This window comes from Triticum urartu, chromosome 1A (genome assembly GCF_056163025.1).
Source record: "Triticum urartu cultivar PI428250 chromosome 1A, HENAU_Tu73, whole genome shotgun sequence".
In the NCBI taxonomy this organism is placed as follows: Eukaryota; Viridiplantae; Streptophyta; class Magnoliopsida; order Poales; family Poaceae; genus Triticum; species Triticum urartu.
In genome coordinates, this window is record NC_141873.1 from 360,699,089 (window position 1) to 360,719,204 (window position 20,116).

The 20,116-nt window shown below is 45.9% G+C and overlaps 3 protein-coding genes across 3 annotated transcripts; all 3 read right to left on the reverse strand.

Annotated features, from left to right (window-relative positions):
* Positions 1 to 6,206: 6,206 nt before the first annotated feature.
* LOC125511900 (plastidal glycolate/glycerate translocator 1, chloroplastic) lies at positions 6,207 to 8,944 on the reverse strand. Its single transcript, XM_048677149.2, has 8 exons — positions 8,483 to 8,944; positions 8,064 to 8,379; positions 7,692 to 7,953; positions 7,405 to 7,520; positions 7,170 to 7,279; positions 6,867 to 7,044; positions 6,633 to 6,762; positions 6,207 to 6,557 (listed from the first exon to the last, which is right to left on the reverse strand). The coding sequence occupies exons 1-8, from the start codon at positions 8,822 to 8,824 to the stop codon at positions 6,407 to 6,409; spliced, it is 1,605 nt and encodes a 534-aa protein (XP_048533106.1). The 5' UTR covers positions 8,825 to 8,944; the 3' UTR covers positions 6,207 to 6,406.
* A 244-nt stretch (positions 8,945 to 9,188) lies between these two features.
* Positions 9,189 to 11,718, reverse strand: LOC125511916 (choline-phosphate cytidylyltransferase 2). Its single transcript, XM_048677150.2, has 8 exons — positions 11,360 to 11,718; positions 11,068 to 11,181; positions 10,558 to 10,653; positions 10,428 to 10,470; positions 10,188 to 10,343; positions 9,962 to 10,030; positions 9,712 to 9,822; positions 9,189 to 9,611 (listed from the first exon to the last, which is right to left on the reverse strand). Exons 1-8 carry the CDS (start codon positions 11,560 to 11,562, stop codon positions 9,513 to 9,515), a joined length of 891 nt encoding a protein of 296 aa, XP_048533107.1. The 5' UTR covers positions 11,563 to 11,718; the 3' UTR covers positions 9,189 to 9,512.
* Positions 11,719 to 14,814: 3,096 nt separating this feature from the next.
* On the reverse strand, positions 14,815 to 19,738 carry LOC125533397 (AMP-dependent synthetase and ligase family protein). Its single transcript, XM_048696975.2, has 6 exons — positions 18,479 to 19,738; positions 17,364 to 17,553; positions 16,282 to 16,418; positions 16,104 to 16,171; positions 15,902 to 16,004; positions 14,815 to 15,255 (listed from the first exon to the last, which is right to left on the reverse strand). Exons 1-6 carry the CDS (start codon positions 19,721 to 19,723, stop codon positions 15,100 to 15,102), a joined length of 1,899 nt encoding a protein of 632 aa, XP_048552932.2. The 5' UTR covers positions 19,724 to 19,738; the 3' UTR covers positions 14,815 to 15,099.
* Positions 19,739 to 20,116: the final 378 nt, after the last annotated feature.

Consider the following 20,116-nt stretch of genomic DNA (forward strand, 5'->3'; position numbering starts at 1 on the left):
TTTAAGCAAATTACCATGCTATTAAAGACTCTCAAAATAATCTAAGTGAAGCATGAGAGATCAATAGTTTCTATAAAACGAATCCACCACCGTGCTCTAAAAGATATAAGTGAAGCACTAGAGCAAAACTACATAACTCAAAAGATATAAGCGGAGCACATAGAGTATTCTAACTAATTCCAAATCATGTATGGCTCTCTCAAAAGGTGTGTACAGCAAGGATGATTGTGTTAAACTAAAAAATAAATACTCAAATCATACAATACGCTCCAAGCAAAACACATATCATGTAGCGAATAAAAATATAGCTCCAAGTAAAGTTACTGATAGAAGTAGACGAAAGAGGGGATGCCTTCCGGGGCATCCCCAAGATTTGGCTTTTAGGTGTCCTTAGATTATCTTGGGGGTGACATGGGCATCCCCAAACTTAGGCTCTTGACACTCCTTGTTCCATAATCCATCAAATCTTTACCCAAAACGTGAAAACTTCACAACACAAAACTTAAAGTAGAAAATCTCGTGAGCCCCGTTAGCGAAAGAAAATAAAAGACCACTTCAAGGTACTGTAATGAACTCATTCTTTATTTATATTGGTGTTATACCTACTGTATTCCAACTTCTCTATGGTTTATATACTATTTTACTAGCCATAGATTCATCAAAATAAGCAAACAACACACGAAAAACAGAATCTGTCAAAAACAGAACAGTCTGTAGTAATCTGTAGCTAGCGCAAGATCTGGAACCCCAAAAATTCTAAAATAAATTTCTGGACGTGAGGAATTTATCTATTAATCATCTGCAAAAATAATTAACTAAATAGAACTTTCCAAATAAAAATGACAGCAGTTCTCGTGAGCGCTAAAGTTTCTGTTTTTTACAGCAAGTGTAACAAGACTTTCCCCAAGTCTTCCCAACGGTTCTACTTGGCACAAACACTAATTAAACACAAAAAACACAACCAAAACAGAATATAGATAAATTATTTATTACTAAACAGGAGAAATAATCAAGGAATAAAAATAAAATTGGGTTGCCTCCCAACAAGCGCTATCGTTTAACGCCCCTAGCTAGGCATAACAAGCAAGGATAGATCTAGGTATTGCCATCTTTGATAGGTAATCCATAAGTGGATATCATAATAGATTCATAAGGTAATTTAATTTTATTTCTAGGAAAGTGTTCCATGCCTTTCCTTAATGGAAATTGGAATCTAATATTTCCTTCCTTCATATCAATAATTGCACCAATCGTTCTAAGGAAAGGTCTACCAAGAACAATATGACATGAAGGATTGCAATCTATGTCAAGAACAATAAAATCTACGGGCACATAATTCCTATTTGCAACAATAAGAACATCATTAATTCTTCCCATAGGTTTCTTAATAGTGGAATCCGCAAGGTGCAAGTTTAAAGAGCAATCATCAAAATCACGGAAACCTAACAAATCACACAAAGTCTTTGGAATCATGGAAACACTAGCACCCAAATCACACAAAGCATAGCATTCATGATCTTTAATTTTAATTTTAATAGTTGGTTCCCACTCATCATAAAGCTTTCTAGGGATAGAAACTTCCAATTCAAGTTTTTCTTCATAAGATTGCATCAAGGCATCAACGATATGTTTAATAAACGCTTTATTTTGACTATAAGCATGAGGAGAATTTAGCACGGATTGCAACAAGGAGATACAATCAATCAAAGAGCAATTTTCATAGTTAAATTCCTTGAAATCCATAATAGTGGGCTAGCAACATCTAGGGTTTTTAATTTCTTCAATCCCACTTTTATCAATTTTAGCATCAAGATCAACAAATTCTGAATTCTTGGAACGCCTTCTAGGTAAAGGTGGATCATATTCAGTCCCATCATTATCAAGATTCATATTGCAAAACAAAGATTTAATAGGGGACACATCAATAACTTTTAGATCTTCATCTTTATTTTCATAGCAATCCGGTTTAGCGGCCATCCTATTAACTAAGGTAGCCTGCTTATCCGAAATTTCAGCAGTCAATTTCTCAAGACGAGCAATCTGGGATCTTAAACCATCGAATTCTTTAGACATATCATCAAGCTCTTTATTCATAAAAATCATAAAACTTTTATGTTCTTTAAGCTCGTTTCTGAAGAAACTATTATGTTCAGGTACGCGGGAGATAAGGGTATGTGATGGGTACTTGGTATGTTGACTTTTGCGTAGACCTTCCCGGCAACGGCGCCAGAAATCCTTCTTGCTACCTATTGAGCACTGCGTTGGTTTTCCCCGAAGAGGAAGGGATGATGCAGCAAAGTAGCGTAAGTATTTCCCTCGGTTTTTGAGAACCAAGGTATCAATCCAGTAGGAGGCTACGCGCGAGTCCCTCGTACCTGCACAAAACAAATAAATCCTCGCAACCAACGCGAATAGGGGTTGTTAATCCCTACAAGGCCACTTACAAGAGTGAGGTCTGATAGATATGATAAGATAATTTTTTTTTGTGATAAAGATGCAAAGTAAAATAAAGGCAAAGTAAAAAAGCAAAGGAAATAACTAAGTAATAGGAGATTAATATGATGAAGATAGACCCGGGGGCCATAGGTTTCACTAGTGGCTTCTCTCGAGAGCATAAGTATTCTACGGTGGGTGAACAAATTACTGTTGAGCAATTGACAGAATTGAGCATAGTTATGAGAATATCTAGGTATGATCATGTATATAGGCATCACGTCCGAGACAAGTAGACCGACTCCTGCCTGCATCTACTACTATTACTCCACTCATCGACCGCTATCCAGCATGAATCTAGAGTATTAAGTTAAAATCAGAGTAACGCCTTAAGCAAGATGACATGATGTAGAGGGATAGACTCATGCAATATGATGAAAACCCCATCTTGTTATCCTCGATGGCAACAATACAATACGTGCCTTGCTGCCCCTACTGTCACTGGGAAAGGACACCGCAAGATTGAACCCAAAGCCAAGCACTTCTCCCATTGCAAGAAAGATCAATCTAGTAGGCCAAACCAAACTGATAATTCGAAGAGACTTGCAAAGATAACCAATCATACATAAAAGAATTCAGAGAAGATTCAAATATTATTCATAGATAGACTTGATCATAAACCCACAATTCATCGGTCTCAACAAACACATCGCAAAAAGAAGATTACATCGAATAGTTCTCCACAAGAGAGGGGGAGAACATTGTATTGAGACCCAAAAAGAGAGAAGAAGCCATCTAGCTAATAACTATGGACCCGTAGGTCTGAGGTAAACTACTCACACTTCATCGGAGGGGCTATGGTGTTGATGTAGAAGCCCTCCGTGATCGTTGCCCCCTCCGGTGGAGCTCCAGAACAGGCCCCAAGATGGGATCTCGTGGATACAGAAAGTTGCGGCGGTGGAATTAGGGTTTTGGCTCCGTATCTGATCGTTTGGGGGTACGTAGGTATATATAGGAGGAAGGAGTACGTCGGTGGAGCAACAGGGGGCCCATGAGGGTGGAGGGCGCACCTGGTGGGGGTGGGCGCGTCCCCTACCTCGTGGCCTCCTCTTTTGTGTCTTGACGTAGGGTTCAAGTCTCCCGGGTCTTGTTTGTTGAGAAAATCACGTTCCCGAAGGTTTCATTCCGTTTGGACTCCGTTTGATATTCCTTTTCTTCGAAACCCTAAAACAGGCAAAAAACAACAATTCTGGGCTGGGCCTCCGGTTAATAGGTTAGTCCCAAAAATAATATAAAAGTGGATAATAAAGCCCAATAATGTCCAAAACAGTAGATAATATAGCATGGAGCAATCAAAAATTATAGATACGTTGGAGACGTATCAGGCGCCCCCCCTAGCGCGTCCTGGTGGGTAGTGGGCCCCCTGAGGCCCATCTTCGCGTGAAACCGACGCCAAAAAATCCTATATATTCGGAAACCCCCGAAAGTTAATCTAGATCAGAAGTTCCACCGCTGCAAACCTTTGTAGCCACGAAAAAACAATCTAGACCCGATTTCGGCACCCTGTCGGAGAGGGAAATCATCACTGGTGGCCATCTTCATCATCCCAGTAGCCACCATGATGAGGAGGGAGTAGTCCACCCTCGGGGTTGAGGGTTTGTACTAGTAGCTATGTGTTTAATCTCTCTCTCTCTCGTGTTCTTGATTTGACATGATCTTGATGTATCGTGAGCTTTGTTAATATAGTTGGATCATATGGTGTTTCTCCCTCTCTATCTTGTTGTGATGAATTGAGTTTTCCCTTTGAGATTTCGTTATTATCGGATTGAATACTTTTATGGATTTGAGAGCACTTGATGTATGTCTTGTTATGAATACCCGTGGTGACAATGGAGTATCATATTGATTCACTTGATATATGTTTTGGCACTCAACTTGCGGATTCCCGAGGTGACATTGGGGTAATCTATGCATAGGAGTTGATGCATGTTTTCATCCTTGTTTCTCCGGTAGAAATCTTGGGACACTCTTTGAGGTTCTTTGTGTTGAATTGAGTATTATGAATCTGAAATTGTTTGATGCATATCGTATAATCAACTCACGGATACTCATGAGGACATTGGAGTATCTAGGTGACATTAGAGTTGATTGATGTGTATCATATGGCGTTATTTTAGTACGAACTCTTAGATAGATCGATTAGAAAGGATAACTTGGTGTTATTTTAGTATGAACTCTTGGATAGATCGATTGGAAAGGCTAACTTTGAGGTGGTTTCGTACTCTACAAACAATTTCTTACATTATCCGCTAGATAAGAACTTTGGAGTGATTCTTCATTGCACGTTGAGGGATGGTTATATGATCCAATTATATTAGCATTATTGAGAGATTGCACTTGTGAAAGTATGGACCTTAGGCCTCATTTTCAAGTATTGCAATACCGTTTGTGCTCCGTTTTATCAATTGCTACCTTGCTGTTTTTATTGTTCCTATTACAAAATCAATATCTACTATCATTTCTACGATTGTATCATCATCTCTTCATCGAACTAGTGCACCTATACAAATTACCATTGTATTTGGTGTGTTGGGGACACAAGAGACTTTTTATTATTTGTTTGCAGGGTTGTTTGAGAGATACCATCTTCATCCTACGCCTCCCACGGATTGATAAACTTTAGGTCATCCACTTGAGGAAAAATTGCTATTATCCTACAAAACTCTGTGTTTGAAGGCCCAACATGAGTCTACAAGAATAAAGCTGTGTAGTAGGCGTCACACTCAGTCGTGGCTTAGGCCCCCACTTCACCTCCTCTTGTGCCTTGCGAGGTGGACGTTGGTGTAGATGTTGCTAACACGCACTCTCCTAAGTCTATCAAGCATTCAGAGCGCCGATGCCTAGCCTCGGGGGCAATGTTTGTCATCAAGCTTGTCGAATACCTATCTATCTTGGATGTTAAATTAAAAAAACGATTCAATGTCTCTTGAAGCATAAGGCATGCATCAAGGCACAAATGCAAGAAGGATGAAGCTCACCCTCAACCTGGCACCCACGGGAAGAAATCTAGAAGTGCAAGGGAAAGAGAGATAATGGGGAGGTGCAGATGTTTTCATGATACATTTGTCTAGGTTGTAGACGTGGGCTCAGATGTGTCTGTTGTCTCTGTCGTTATATCATTTTCAAGTGGTTGTGGGTCGATGGGTTTCCATTGGTGTGACCAAAGTGCTTGGGTGTCGGACTGATTCTGTGTTAACTGTGTTTATTGGGGATTCATGTGGGTCCATAGTTTGGGAGTAGTTCGCATGTGTGGTCAAGATTGTGACGGTTTTCATCTGGTTTTCTGTCAGTTAACCAACTCTTTTCTTCTTAATTAATGAATGAGGCAAAACCTCCGTTTTGAATTTTTTTACCAAAAATCGACAACTTTTTAAGAGCAATGTTAATAATATAATATAAGACTGTCATGTCATCAAAAGCTAGCAATATTATTCACTCATACAATATGGTTGGTTGTAAGGTCGCTCTTAAGTTAGTGAGTTTTTGCACTTTCTTTTTTTCTCCTTCCTCTTATCTAGGAGCACGTGTAGAGGCTGACTCTTACATGAGCGGACATAGAGAGGCTGATTCTTGCATGACAGCTCACTTCCTCCCTTTTTACTTGTCTCGCTGCTCCACATAGGCAAAAGGGCCATGCAAAGAGACAAGAACCAATTGTTGGCACCAAACCAATCAGACTATTACTCTTGTTCCTTTAGAAGAAAAATCGCATGGAGAAAAGCAATCACCGAACATTTTGCAGCTATACAAGCAAGGGAGTACTACTCACACCTTGACTTGTTGCAACCATCCATCTTTACATGCCAAGGAAATTTTGCATTTTTGTTCTCCAAGCACTTACCATTCTTTTATAAAATGAAAAAAAAACTCATCACAAGCTGTTGCTGTTGCTGTATACGAGTGTATATGTGTGTCAGCCGGCTATGAACACCAGGCTTTGCCTGACGGCTGCAGAGGAGCAGATCAATGAGCCGAAAATGCCGGTGAGCGCGTAGGCGATGGCGCAGAAAGGGAGCGCCTCAGGCTCCTTGGCCGACAGCGCCGCGGTTCCCAACCCATGAGCACTGCACCCACCATCAAATTTAGCATGCTTTCAGAATGAACGCAGGGACAGGATCCCAGAGTTTCATCAAGTTTACCTGGAAGCTGTTCCGATCCCTCTGGCGATGGGGTCGTTGAGGCCAAGCTTATCCATGGCCGCTTGCACAAAGTTGGCGCCAATCAGGCCCGTCAGAACAACCACGGCGGCCGTCAGCGAAGTGTTTGCACCTGCATCATCGACGCACAAAGCACATCAGTTAGCTAGTTATATCACCACATTCCAAATTCAGTAGCTACACAGAAGAGAATGCAAGGGGGTTTGATTTAATTACCTTCGAAGAAAGAGACTATGCTCAGAGCCAACGCCACGGTTATACACCTTGGCAATATCGAGATGGTCAATGTTGGCTCCAACCCAATCAGGCGTCCTAGGATGGCTGTCGAGTACAGGGAGAATGTCGACGCAATCGCGATCGACGTGAAAATTTCTGCCGCGTGCCTCTTCACAAGCTGAATTCGACAGCGACACGAGTTATCAGGATTCGATACAGAGCAACCGTAACAGTGTTCCAAGATTTTTCGCAAAAAATAATGTAAAAAAAGTGTTGCAAGATAACAATGGGAATTACACATACCTTTCTCTGCTTGAACATTGAGAAGGCAAATGATAAGATGACAGATCCAAGAAAGCCCATCAGGACGTCACCAGCTCCAGGATTTGATGGCACCTTTGTCAGGTAATCACCTACAAAACCAACCAACCACTTGTGTTAGAGCAGAGCAGAGTATATATGGTCGCAATTACAAGGCAACTGTTGTGAAACTACAGATAAATTCAGAATTTGATTGCAGGGAAGTTTAGCTTAAAACCTAGCGCAGCATCGATTCCGGACCCGGAGAGGTACCCGTATGCGACCGCCGACAAATTCGCGGAAAGCGCGCAGCAGATGATCGGGTGTAACAATTTCTTGATACCAGGCGGTAACCTGAAAAAATAGCATATCATACATGCTGTAGTCAGGCAAATGCAAATGAAGTAGTAGTAGTAATACTAAACCCTGTACATAGTACTGTATAGTCTGTATTGGTATCTTCTTAACTGTAAGTGTATAGGAGTGTAATATGTTACGTAGTAGAAAGACATAGTGATGAATTACCCAGAACCAACCATGTATCCCAGTACAGTGGAAGCGAGCATGAACGGGAGGCACGTCCTGGCCGTGGTGCCAAGCGCCGTGGGGTTCACGAACGCCGTGGCGAAGGAGGCGACGAAGACGGCGCCCCACGCCCAGAACTCCAACGTCGCGAAGGTGGACGGCTTGCCCATCGGCTCGGCCGCGATGAGCTCCGTCTTGACGATCTTCCTCACGGTGAGCGCCGTGTACCCCGCCACCGCGAGCGAGGCGAACCAGCCACCGACTGCCGGCGACACACGAAAAGGAAAAATGCAGCAACGACAGCGTCAGTGAAGGTAAAAAATCTTGTGGCAGGACTGAGTGGCAATGGCATGCTAGGTGGTGGTAGAGTACATGTGATGAGGCAGATCTTGAGGCCGGAGGCGGCCGGGACGTCCCTGACGGCGAGGGGCAGGACGACGAGGGAGGGGACGTAGAAGAGCGGCAGCCAGCGCTGGATGAAGAGCGTGGCGGGCTCGAAGAAGTCCATGAAGGCCTTGGCCAGCGCCGGCGCGACGGTGTCGAGGACGAGGAGCACGGAGAAGATGCAGAACATGCCGAAGAGGGCGCTGGGGAACTTGATGGACGCCGCCACGAACGCCTGCTTCAGGTACTTGTCCGTGGCCAGCACGATGCCCAGCGACACCGCCAGGTGCGCGATGCCAACAACCTATACATACATACATACATACAAAGTGCAGAGAATAAGAATACGTACGTGCCGTGGACGATTATGCGATTCTCCAAGAGAACGAGGAGGAGCGAGCACTGACGCTGGGCAGGCCTCCGGTGGCGGCGGCGTCTCCGGAGCCGGCGGTGGAGTTGGGGGCGATGAGGCGGTGGCGAAGGGCGGCATTGTTGGGAGCCAATGCCATGAAAGCAGCGGCCGAGTCGGGGGCGCCTGGCGAGAGCGAGGCGCGAGGGGAGGAGCTGCAGCAAGAATGGGGGAGGCTGCGTCGGCATCGGCATCGGCATCGGCATCGTAGAGGCGTAAGCGAGCTGGGTTGGTGCGACGTCGGCGACGTGGCGCGGGGGAGAGCCGTGGCCGGGCGCGCGGTCGACAGGGGGAGCGGGTGGTGGGAGCGCAAAGCGGAGATCCCCATCATCGCGGCCATGAACGACCGGCCGGCCAGTGGAGTGGAGCAGAAGCAGAAACGGAGACGGAAGCAGCAGGGCTGGCTGCCACTGATGCGAACCTGAAAGACTTTTCGGTGTTGTGTTCGATGCAGGCGTATGTGGCCAGGAGTCGGAGGCCAGGATGTATCCGGATTGGGATCCTTGGGTTGCCATTCAGCAGGGCACCCAGCAGGCCAGCACACATCACAGCTCCATGTGAAGCAGCTGTTCAACACCAACATTCTTTTCTTCCCTTTTTTTAAAAAAAGAAAAGAAAAACAGCAGCATACTTGATGGGTTACAAAAATTTAAGCTATGGTCTTAATCTTGTGCTCCCTTTTTCTGATGGAGTAAGCCGAAAAATGGAGCAACTTCTTTTCTCTCATTACAAAAGATACAGCCTACAAAGATCAAGGTAACAAAACTCTCTCCACATAGTAGGTAAGCCGCTCGACACCAAACGTCCCTGCTATAGACATCATATCTGCGTACAAAACTGTGAAACCACACACACACACATCCTCCAGCAACAAAAAAAGAACAGTAATAATAATACAAAGGATTTGCTCAGCTAACTCAACCACTTTACTCAGCACATGCATCACATTCCATGACACAAGCACAGCTAAACAACTTCTCGCTTTCTCGGTGTTCGTTCACACCATCACAAAGACCTGGTCTGAAAGATCAGGCCGCCGCCACCGGCTGCCGCATGAGACCGCCGGCTATGCCTTTGCCGGCCTGCCTCCCCAACCTCTCCTGTATCCGGTCCTTGATGGCAGTCTCCTGAGTAATTATAACAATAGCGTCAGTATGTCTCTTTCTCCTGAATTTCATGTTCGATTTGACTACTCTGTTTGTAGATTTTAAGCAAAGTATACTATACCATGACGTGGCAGTGCTCCTCGAACTTCTCCAGGAAGCCAGCCACCCAGCGATCCGCGTTCGCCAGCCACTCTTCGTGGTTTATCCCAGCCGTCTTCGCCACCGTTTGCAACTACACAGCACATCAGAAGATCAGCACAACTAATAATCATCGGGCCTAAAAAACGTCTATTCTGCCATGTGGATGGAACGATTGGTCTGTAGATTGCCGGCAAGCATGATTTGAGCTGAGAAGGCGCATGGCTGATTACCTTTTCTTGTTGTGCCTTCACAGTCTCCCGCAGTTTATTTATCTTCATATTCACTTGCAGTTGTTTCTCCTGAAAACAAGACAACCAACACAAGTTATTACCTGGGCTGGGAGACCAAACGAATAACATCACAATATACCGAAAGACAAAAAATAAGCCATGTGCTAAGCTCTACTCGTCGCAAAAAAAGGTTGGTTGGTTAGGTGTCATCAGAAATGTGGCTGACCTTAACATAGCTCACGCCCATATCTTTCCTTGAGTAACCTCGTGCTAAATTCCTCATGACATACTGGTTGTAGTCCTTCACTATCCTCATTATAAGGTCCGATGTCGATACTCCATCAGTCCGTTTTGTTTCCTTGAATTTTCCAATCTTCTTGACCTGATAACACAATAGGAATAAGTAAGCAACGGCAAAGATAACGCCGTCGATCCACATATATTAGTTGTGGAGATGCAAACTTACAAACTCATAGACGTCATTTGCAGCACCGCTTGTATCGGCATAACTGCAATGAGTATGTTTATAGTTAGTGGAGCTGATTAGAGGGGGCAAAGTGAGGATTTGGTATAGCTCTTGAGCGGGTATGACTTACGGCAAAGCATCATGTGCGACATAGTCAATCTGATGCTTCTCAATGAATTCTGGCGTGAGAACCCAGGGAGCATCGGGAATGACCTCATCAACCCACCTAAAGCAGCAGATAAATAGTTAGACGATCGGCAGAGCAGAAAATACCATTTTTTTAATCAAATATCATAAAGGACCAGGCATACTTGATTCTTAAATAAACATGGCATATGCTTAGAACAGGGGGGAATGTCAAATGGGTCAACCCAAGTATTTATATAAGCGTGGTGTTGCAATGAATCACATATCATCCAGTTCTCCTGGTGATCAAAAGAATAACAGGACAGGATGGCTCCAATGCACAAATGGAGGCAACCGGTGGTAGTATTTGACAATCGAAAGCGATGTGTAACTGGCATACTATACTGGTGATGCGTGTCTGCATCTCGTAATAATAACTGAACGAAGAAATGCGGTGCGATGTATACTGATTAAAGAGGTGGGAAATGAGGAAGGGTTGGTGGTTGTTACGCACTTGCAGTGGCGCAGGGACTCGTATCGCTCCTCCTGGTTCATGACGGTCTTGCCCTTGTAGCGCCGCGTGAGGTCGTCGTTGCAGCATCCCACCAGCAGGTACGTGTTGGGGAACCTGCAGCCAAGTACAGATCGAAATGAGCATCGAATTGAGGCGGTCGGACCGAGATTCAGACGTCGCCTTGGAACGAGGCGACAAACGCGGCCCCAGATCCAACAAATTCAACCGCCAAACGGGCCTAGATCTACATGTACGTAGAAAACAGGCGAAGAAGGAACACGCAAGAACGTACAGCAGCTTGGCCTGCTCGAGGGCGCGGGCGTGGCCGAAGTGGAAGAGGTCGAAGATGCCGTCGGCGTAGACGCGGACGGGGCGGCCGTCGTCGCTCCCCGCGGCGCTGGCGTTGGCGCTGGCGGTGGTCGCCTCCTCCTTCTTGTTGCCGCTGCTGCTGTTGGTGTGGAGCATGCGCTTCTTGGAATTGGAGACGCGCGCCATCGCTGGTCGCTCGTCGCTCCGGGTGGTGATTGAGGGTGAGGACGAGAGGAGGAAGCGGCGCTAAATAGGCGGAGGGACGGACGGGCTTTTCTTTCTGACTTTCTCTCCGCCTCGATGATCAGACTCGTGGGCAAACAAGTCTGGGCCCGCCCGCCAAATCCGTCTGGTTAAGCAGACGGATCCGTCCTGGGCACGGATACATACCCGCACCTAATCCTGTGGACGCGTAGTACTGCCATCACGCGGCTGCCCATGTTTTTTCATCGCCCTTCGGCGCGCCTTCACGTTTATGTTTTGTATGATGATGTTCCATCATTTCACTTTGCACATGTAAAAAATGATCCTAACGATGACGACGGTCCTCCGTTTAAGTTAAGATTTTCCTCGCCGGTTTACTCAACTGATGATAAACTACAACAATATATACCATATTTAACCGCCATGGTCGAAGATGAATAAATTAGAACTTTCTCACGTAAAAAAAAAGAATGACATGTTTTAATATTTTCTCTAAACTAGGAGGGAAACTGTCGATGAAGACACGTCGAGGTTTGTGTATGGATGTTTTATACGTGGCAAAAGGCACATAAGCGGAGAGGTTGTCCCTATGTCTGACTTTACGTGGAAGTCCAGGGCGCCGTTGCAGTGCAAGTTCTTCACCTGGCTGGCATTAAGAAATAGGTGTTGGACGTCCGACCGGCTCGCTTGACGGGGGTTGCCGCGTCAAGATTCATGCCCATTTTGTGCTTAACGCGGTGAAACAACAAGGGTTAATTTGACAAATGTCACTTCAAATCTGGCGATTCCGAGAAATGCCACTGCAATTTTCAAACTTTGAAAAATGCCATTTCATGCCATTTTCAGTGGCATCTTTCGAAGTCTGCAGTAACATCTTTCAAAGTTTGCAAAAATTGTAGTGGCATTTTTCAAAGTTTGGAAATTGCTGCGGCATTTTTATGAATCGCCATAATTGGAGTGGCATTTATCTAATTAACCCAAACAATAAACCACATCCTTTTGGATTGCGTATTTGCGAGCGAGGTCTGGGCGATTGTGTGCACAACATTCCGCAAGCCTGGATGGGCACCCAGGAGTAATGATCAGCTAAACGTTTGGTGCACGGACAAGAGTGGAGGTGAGCATCACATCAAGGACATTCACGTGATTCTAGTTCTCACCATGTGGTCATTATGAAAGCACCACAACTCTATAGTTTTCGACGGAGCAACACCATCACGACGCCTTGCCATCAACTACATCGAGAGGGGAGGAAAGAGTTAGAGTCAGAACGAACTCTTTCTAAGGCGACGTCGACAACTTCATAGGCTACTTAGGCGGGTGGGTACTTGGGAGAGGGTAGGCTAGTGCACTAGCGGCAGAGGTGGAGCCGTGTTCTGCATGTAGCATCTAAGCTGTAAGGTGGAGGGGTTCTCTCCCCCAAACTCTCTTCTTTAATATATGATACACACACTCATGCGTATTGGAGAAAGCAGCTTACTGATCTAGCTCGACTTGACTTGAATCTATGAATGCACCAAGAACGCTCACCTGCTTTGTTGGTCTGTTCTTCAGAGTTGGCCAAATCGACTTTGTGAACTAGGTCAACTTCATGTAAGCCTTAGATCTCACCACTACTTTCGTAACCCTCATCTCTATCATTGTTGTCCACATTGTTACTTTAGATTTGATGGTGAACAAGAGCAACCGCCCACCACATTTGTGGTGATCCAGCTCCCACGGATACATGTGGTAACTCGTTAGATGGCCGCCACGCGGCATCATTTAAAGCCGACATGCCTGCAAACCCCGGCTATAAAAGCCCAACGCCGAGTCATTCCCCCCTACCCCTAGTCGTTGCTCCAGCTCAATCTCTCCTAGCCCCTCGGCGCGACGATGTCGTCCTGGCAGAATGCCGAGTACTGGCTCAACATCCTAGCGGACGCGAACCTACCATCGTAAACCCCACGCTTCGTCGTTGCGAACTCTCCCCACGATGCATAAACAACAGGAGTCGCTACATCCTCTTCCCGTCGTGGTTTGCATGGCACTGGCAGCTCCTCGTGACAGGAGCCGAAGGGGGAGGGGATCTAGCGGCTCGCGTGATGCTGGTGACTCCCGCCGCTGCTTGAGGCATGAGTCTAATGCTTTGTGTGTCATCATCCCCATCAACGACGATGATGAGAAGGAGGTTGTCACCCCCGCTAATCTTGTCATCATGTTCGTCATCGTAGCCTAGCTCGAGCCCGAGCCCGAGTAACTAATCGAATAGCTACATTGCATATTTTGAAAATACCGTTTGACGATACTTCAAGTTACAAAATATACGTGATACGACAAAGTTTGACCACTTATATAGTTGTTAATTAAGTTGTTGTGTTTATTCACCGTTTGGTTAGGATTAAATGTCGCCTAAATTGCCCCTAGAAATTCGAAGCAAATGAAATTATAGAGGCTGTAGTTTGGCGATTATGTGGTTGCGCATAGTCCCTTCAGCTTTTAAAACATCATGAAACACTCTCCATATGAGGGATGACCGATTCGGGTTTTGGCAACTTTGCTAGAATTGCTCTAGGCCAGCGATGTGCCCATAACCCTCTGCCATACACATGGAGTGCCCAAAGTAATGGATCGACGTGTCCATCCTTGTTAGCTTAAGAAACATCCAATTGCTACGTCGTGGCTATTCATATCTTCAAATGAGTAATTGCTTGCCACTTGTGTCATTTTCAGACCCACAAAGTGAAATTTACTGTTTACATATTCACGTTCTCTCCAGAAGATATGAAGAACCGATCGGCACAGATGCCTGCCTAATTAAGCAGGCAAGGTGTATGGATACACGCAGTTCGTTGGTTGGTTGGCATTGAATTAATTAGCTGAAGATGTCAATCTATTAATCCAAAACAAATGCATCACAATGCCAGCAGCACATTCCATCCAATGGCCGCATATTCCCTCTTCCAGAGTTTTCATTTTGTTGCTATATTAAACTATGAAACTACTCGAGTTCCATTTTAGCAGCTCCACGTTGCTGTCTCCAGAAGAACCACACATCCATCACAAGAATCAATCAACCCCCTAAAAAACAAGAACCAATTGAGATATGAAAAAAAAAAAAACTCCTATGACTAAATCGACCTCTTTCACAACACGGCTTTCAACAAGGAATAAACGCCCTTGAGCCACCGTCGCCATGTCCGACCGAAGAAGGTCTAGACAAGGATTTTCATCCTGTTTGCTGATACTAGCCAATGAAGACCAGTAGACGACACCTTCAACAAGGTAATAATACGAAATGGTGTTCCAATCAACAGTCTTTCCTGACGAATCTATCTATAGACTATAATAGCACACAGACATGTATTCCAGTGACGGACTCAGACACATCCTATGGGAGCATGGTATGGTACTGCTAGTATGCAATCACGAGCAATCCCAATCCCTGGTGAACCAATCCCAATCCCAATCGCACACCAAAAACATCCAGCAGCTAACACATGTATTTCATCCATTTCGATGGAAGCTGCTCGACTCCGTTTACAGCCTTGCACTGGGTTTGGTGTGATCTGAACGGGAAGCAGCAGCATCAATGCGCAGAGAGTCTTTGAGAAGCCTTCTCAGAACCTTGCCAGCAGCTGACTTGGGTATTGCCTCCACGAATATCACCTTGCGAACTTTCTTGTACGGGGACACCTGCACCCACCATCATCAGATCAATTCGCAGCTTCAGCAAAAGAAAAGAGAATTTTTTTTACTTTCTACAGAATTGCAAGTGATTAAATTTTCGGTGTAATGAACCCCTAGTCTATCTCACTACTTGGACATGGTCAAGAAGCAGCAACAAATTCTGGCCGCAATCTTTTCTTGGACGTCTCTCTTCCTGCCAGACAAGGTCTCACAGGAACAGCCGAGCTCCTGTATTTTGTCCAGCGCCGCGCATCACTCTTGAATGGATCATGGGTTCGATTGGTGAGTCAACAAAGAGAGGGGAGGAGTGCATGCCAGCCTGACCTAGCATACGCCACTAGCTCTGGAGTATAGAATGGCGTGCGTGCCAAACAACCTGACCTCATGTTAGTGAGTATGCGTTTCCGTCCGTACAGCGAGTCAGGACAGGTGGGGAGCATGCACAGCAATCACTCATGGTCATGGAAACTGTCTTGACAACCACTGATATCTCAGGATTGCTTAGAATGTTTGTCATGTTCGATTGGACTTGAAATTTTATGATTAAAACTAAAAGGATGCATCATACTACTGTTATGACACGTCGGTTTCAAGGAAGGAAGCAGAAGAGTGGTGCTGTGCTGTGCTGTGCAATGTAGTAGCGTCTTTTTACCTGCTTGGCCACATACTCCATCACTTGCACACAGGTCAGATGGCTTCCAGATCTCCTCACCACGAAAGCTACTGGTATCTCTCCAGCTTCTTCATCTTCAGCACTACGTGCAAGTCGAGAAAAGCGAAAGAATAAAAGTTCAATTCCATGCTGACAAATAAGTTCAACCAACGTAATATTATCTAACGGTTTTCGAACTTACGATGTCACAGCAACATCAACAATTTCAGGGTGCTGGACCAAAACTGCTTCAAGGTCAGCTGGAGCTATCTGATGTTCAGAATGATAATTTGTTATAACCCATTAACTTCTTGCGCAATTTGTTACTATAAACAAGAGCAAGGTCGGTGTATTATACCGCCTGCTACATGAAGGCATACCTGAAATCCTTTGTACTTGATAGTGTCTTTCAAACGGCCCACTATGTATAAGTAACCATCTGAATCAAAGTAAGCAAGGTCACCAGTCTGCAACCAGCCATCGTTTCTCGTGCATGTGTCCTCATCATTCAAGTAACCTGTGAAAAAAGAAAATTCCGACAACCCAAATATAAATGAGGAAAAATGGCATGGATTATAGCTCAAGTAATTCAGGGGGCGTTAGCCTCGGCCCAGATAATGCTAAAGACTAGACCTGAGAACCGATTCTATTTACCTTTCTAAAGAGAAAAATAATCACATAGCAGTAAAGGCAGTACAAATTAATTCTTTTGTACTGGCACAGTTGGATATTTAAGCACTACAATGATAAGAAGTACCCATATCATAGACACAAGGGAATTATATATAAATAACAATTAAGAGGAGGATGAAATCATGTGTAAGTAAAAAAAAATGATCTTATTATCTAAGGGAGCTAAAAAAGAATAGCAGAAAATGCAGAGACAATGCATATGTAGTCTTTATAAGGTCTTCATGGCAGGTCCGGTTAGCAATCTCAAACCCTGATATTGATATATGCAATCATATTAACCAGCTCAGCACTGAGTTAAGTAAAGGCCAGCCACATATTGTTAAAGGCTAGACCTGAGAGCTGATTCTGTTTACCTTTCTAAAAGGAAAAATAATCACATAGCACAGTAAAGGTGGTATAAATCAAATTTTTTTGTCGCATAATCAGATACTTGCACTAGAATGATAAGAAGTACCTATATCATAGACACAAGGGAATTGTATAAAATAACCATTAAGAGGACGAAGAAATCATGTTAAGCACAAAGAATGATCATATTTATTTTCTAAGTGAGCTGAAAAAGAATGGCAGAAAATGCAGAGACAATGCATATGCCAAGTCTTCATAGGGTCTTCAATAACCACCTCAGCACTGAGTTAAGTAAAGGCCAGTCAATTTATTTTTAAAGTGATCTTTTTAACTAGACATCGGTTTGCATCAGACTACAAATACCAAAATTCAGGGTGTGTGTTTTCGTTGCAGTGGCTGAGTTGGGCTCATGAAATGTTACCTTTCATTATAGCTGGCCCATGGAGCCATAACTCCCCACAAGAGCCAGGAGGTAAACATAAGCCAGTTTCCAGATCAACAATTTTGGCATGCATGTTTGGGGCTAAAAGACCTACAGATGCATACTTCTTGTGCTTCGAGGTATTGAAACCACGAGTTCCCACAGCAGTAGATTCTGTCATGCCATAGCCCTGTTCAAAGTGTAAACATTTACTCAGAATATTACAAGCAGTTGGAACTGGAGCAGTATATTTCAGTGATTACATTGCAACTATTTACTCAAAATATTGCAAGCAATTGGAATGGGTAATTTCGAATCACACGACTAACTTTCAGTTCTCCAATTGCATAAAAAATAGCAGTTTACTCTGAATACTGCATACAACTGGAACTGGAACTGCAGTAATAGTTTCACAGTTTGATTGCAGAAGTATTAATTGTATACAAATTTTGCTTTAAACTTGTTAATCCCTACTTTGTCACCCCATCTAAAATATGCACATACATGTCTATAATGTTTGCATAGTCAAATCAACTGCATCTCATATGCAGAAAATTGGTAGGCTGAACTTTAAGGTGATAAAACAAAAGGACCTACATACATGAATGGATATACCTATGTAATAGACTAAGTACTATTCATCACATATCAGCGACAAGGCATATGATTAAATAGTACCACTAAATTATTTTAGGGCCCTCTTATCTGGCGAACGTCAGCTGGGAGGAGGTAACGATTGCGGACATTTTAACTGGCAATTTACGCAGTGGGAGGATCGCAATTTCTTCAGAAACATAACTTCTGGGAAAGAAGAAAAAAGTTCGCTGCAAAAAGGGGAGGATTTGCCATCTCCCACCACATAAATTTGTCATAAAAAAAGCTCGCATGTCACCCCTTCCAAGCTGACGTTCGCCACGTAACAATACCGTTATTCCTTTCCAGCCGACGTTCGTCACGTAACAATACCGTTATTTTATACTCAGAATACGGACACCTGGACTACAACAATTGTTTGCCTTCACCAACCTATGTTTCCCAGAATAGTACTCCCTCCGTAAACTAAGAGCGTTTACGGAGGGAGTACAAACAATTTAAATTTAGTAGGCAATATGTACCTGAATGAAATCGACGTGTGGGAAAGCCTTGATAAAGTCCTGAACAAGTTTGCCGCTGAGTGGAGCTGCACCGCTGGAGACCTGCACCAAGGAGTCCAATGACGAGGCGCCCGTGGCCTTGGCCCTCAGCAGCGCCGCCATGATGGGCGGCACGAGCGGCAAGTGCGTGACCTTGTACCTGTGGACGGCCCTGACGGCCTCGCCGACGTCGAACCTCCTCATGACCACCACGGTGGAGCCGAGCGAGAGGAGGCCCGCGGCGAAGAGGGAGAGGCCGTAGACGTGGAACATGGGCAGCGCGGCCAGGTAGACATTGTCACAAGCAGGTCGCGCGTACTGCGACGCCTCGAAGCGCACGAAGAGCTCGACCATGGCTATGAGGTTGCGGTGCGTGAGCACGACGCCCTTGCTCCGTCCGCTGGTCCCCGAGGAGTAGAGGACGGCGGCGGCGTCGTCCTGGCCAACCTCCGCCGATGGGAGGTCGTCGGCGTCGGAATCGAGCAGCGCGCGGAAGGGCGCGAACTCGTGGCCCGCCGAGGGCGTGGGATGGAACGTCTCCGGCACGAGGACGACCGGGGCGGCGGAGGGCGGGAGCTTGGCGGCGTTGTCGGGCGACGCGAGCACGAGGGACGGGGCGGTGTCCCGCAGGCGGTCGGCGATCTCGGCGCGGGAGCTGGAGGGGTTCATGGTGGTGGCGACGGCGCCGGCGGCGAGGACGGCGAGGAAGGCGACGGGGAAGGCGAGGGAGTTGGGGAGGACGAGGAGCACGACGGCGCCGGCGCGGATGTCGTGGGCTCCGCGGAGGCCGCGCGCGAGGGAGGATACGAGGCGGCGGAAGTCGGCGCGGGAGAGGGAGGCGGCGGTGGCGGCGTCGAGGAGGCACGGCGGGGAATGCGGCGGCGGCGGGCCGAGCGGGAGGCGGGAGAAGATGTGCGGGACGAGGGAGAGGCCCGGGTCGGCGGGGAGCGGCACCGGCGGGTGGGCGCTGGCGTAGAGGCCGGCGGCGGCGGAGTAGAAGGCGGCGGCGCTGGGGTCCTGCGCGGCGTGCTGCATTGCTGCTGCTGCTGCTGCTGATCTCGCTGTGCTACTACTGAAGTTAAGATCCATTCGTCTTTGCTTTCGGGAGGCGGTTGATATAGCCGCTGAAGCAGCGGATTCGCATGACCCTCCGTTGATCCGCCGGTGGATGCCCGCCGTCGGTTGCCCTGTCCGTCCCGACTCCCGAGCCTTCACGTTTTGCCTCATGCGGTTCGGCTTTGCTTGATTGGCTCATGCAAACAGAAACTGCCGTCTATCTCATCAGCAGAAGCACGTTTTGGCCAACCTTTTTTTTTTTAGAAAAAACACTATAGTAAACTGTGGATGCTCGTGGCTTGACAGGCGTGCACTGAATAGCTTTACATGTTTGGACAAATCCGGAAAGAAAATGCTACTGCCTCGGATGCCATGTTGAACCACGTCTCGTCCTAAAAGGCGTGTCACCCATGTGTGGCTTGATCACGTCACCTCTGGCACTGAGCTCACCCTTTGCATATATACACCGCCTCTGCTTCAAACATTGGCTCACATTGTCTCTATGGGAAGTTTGTTGGGATAACGCCCTTCCCCTCCCTCGTTGGCGACGGGGAGGGCGACCCC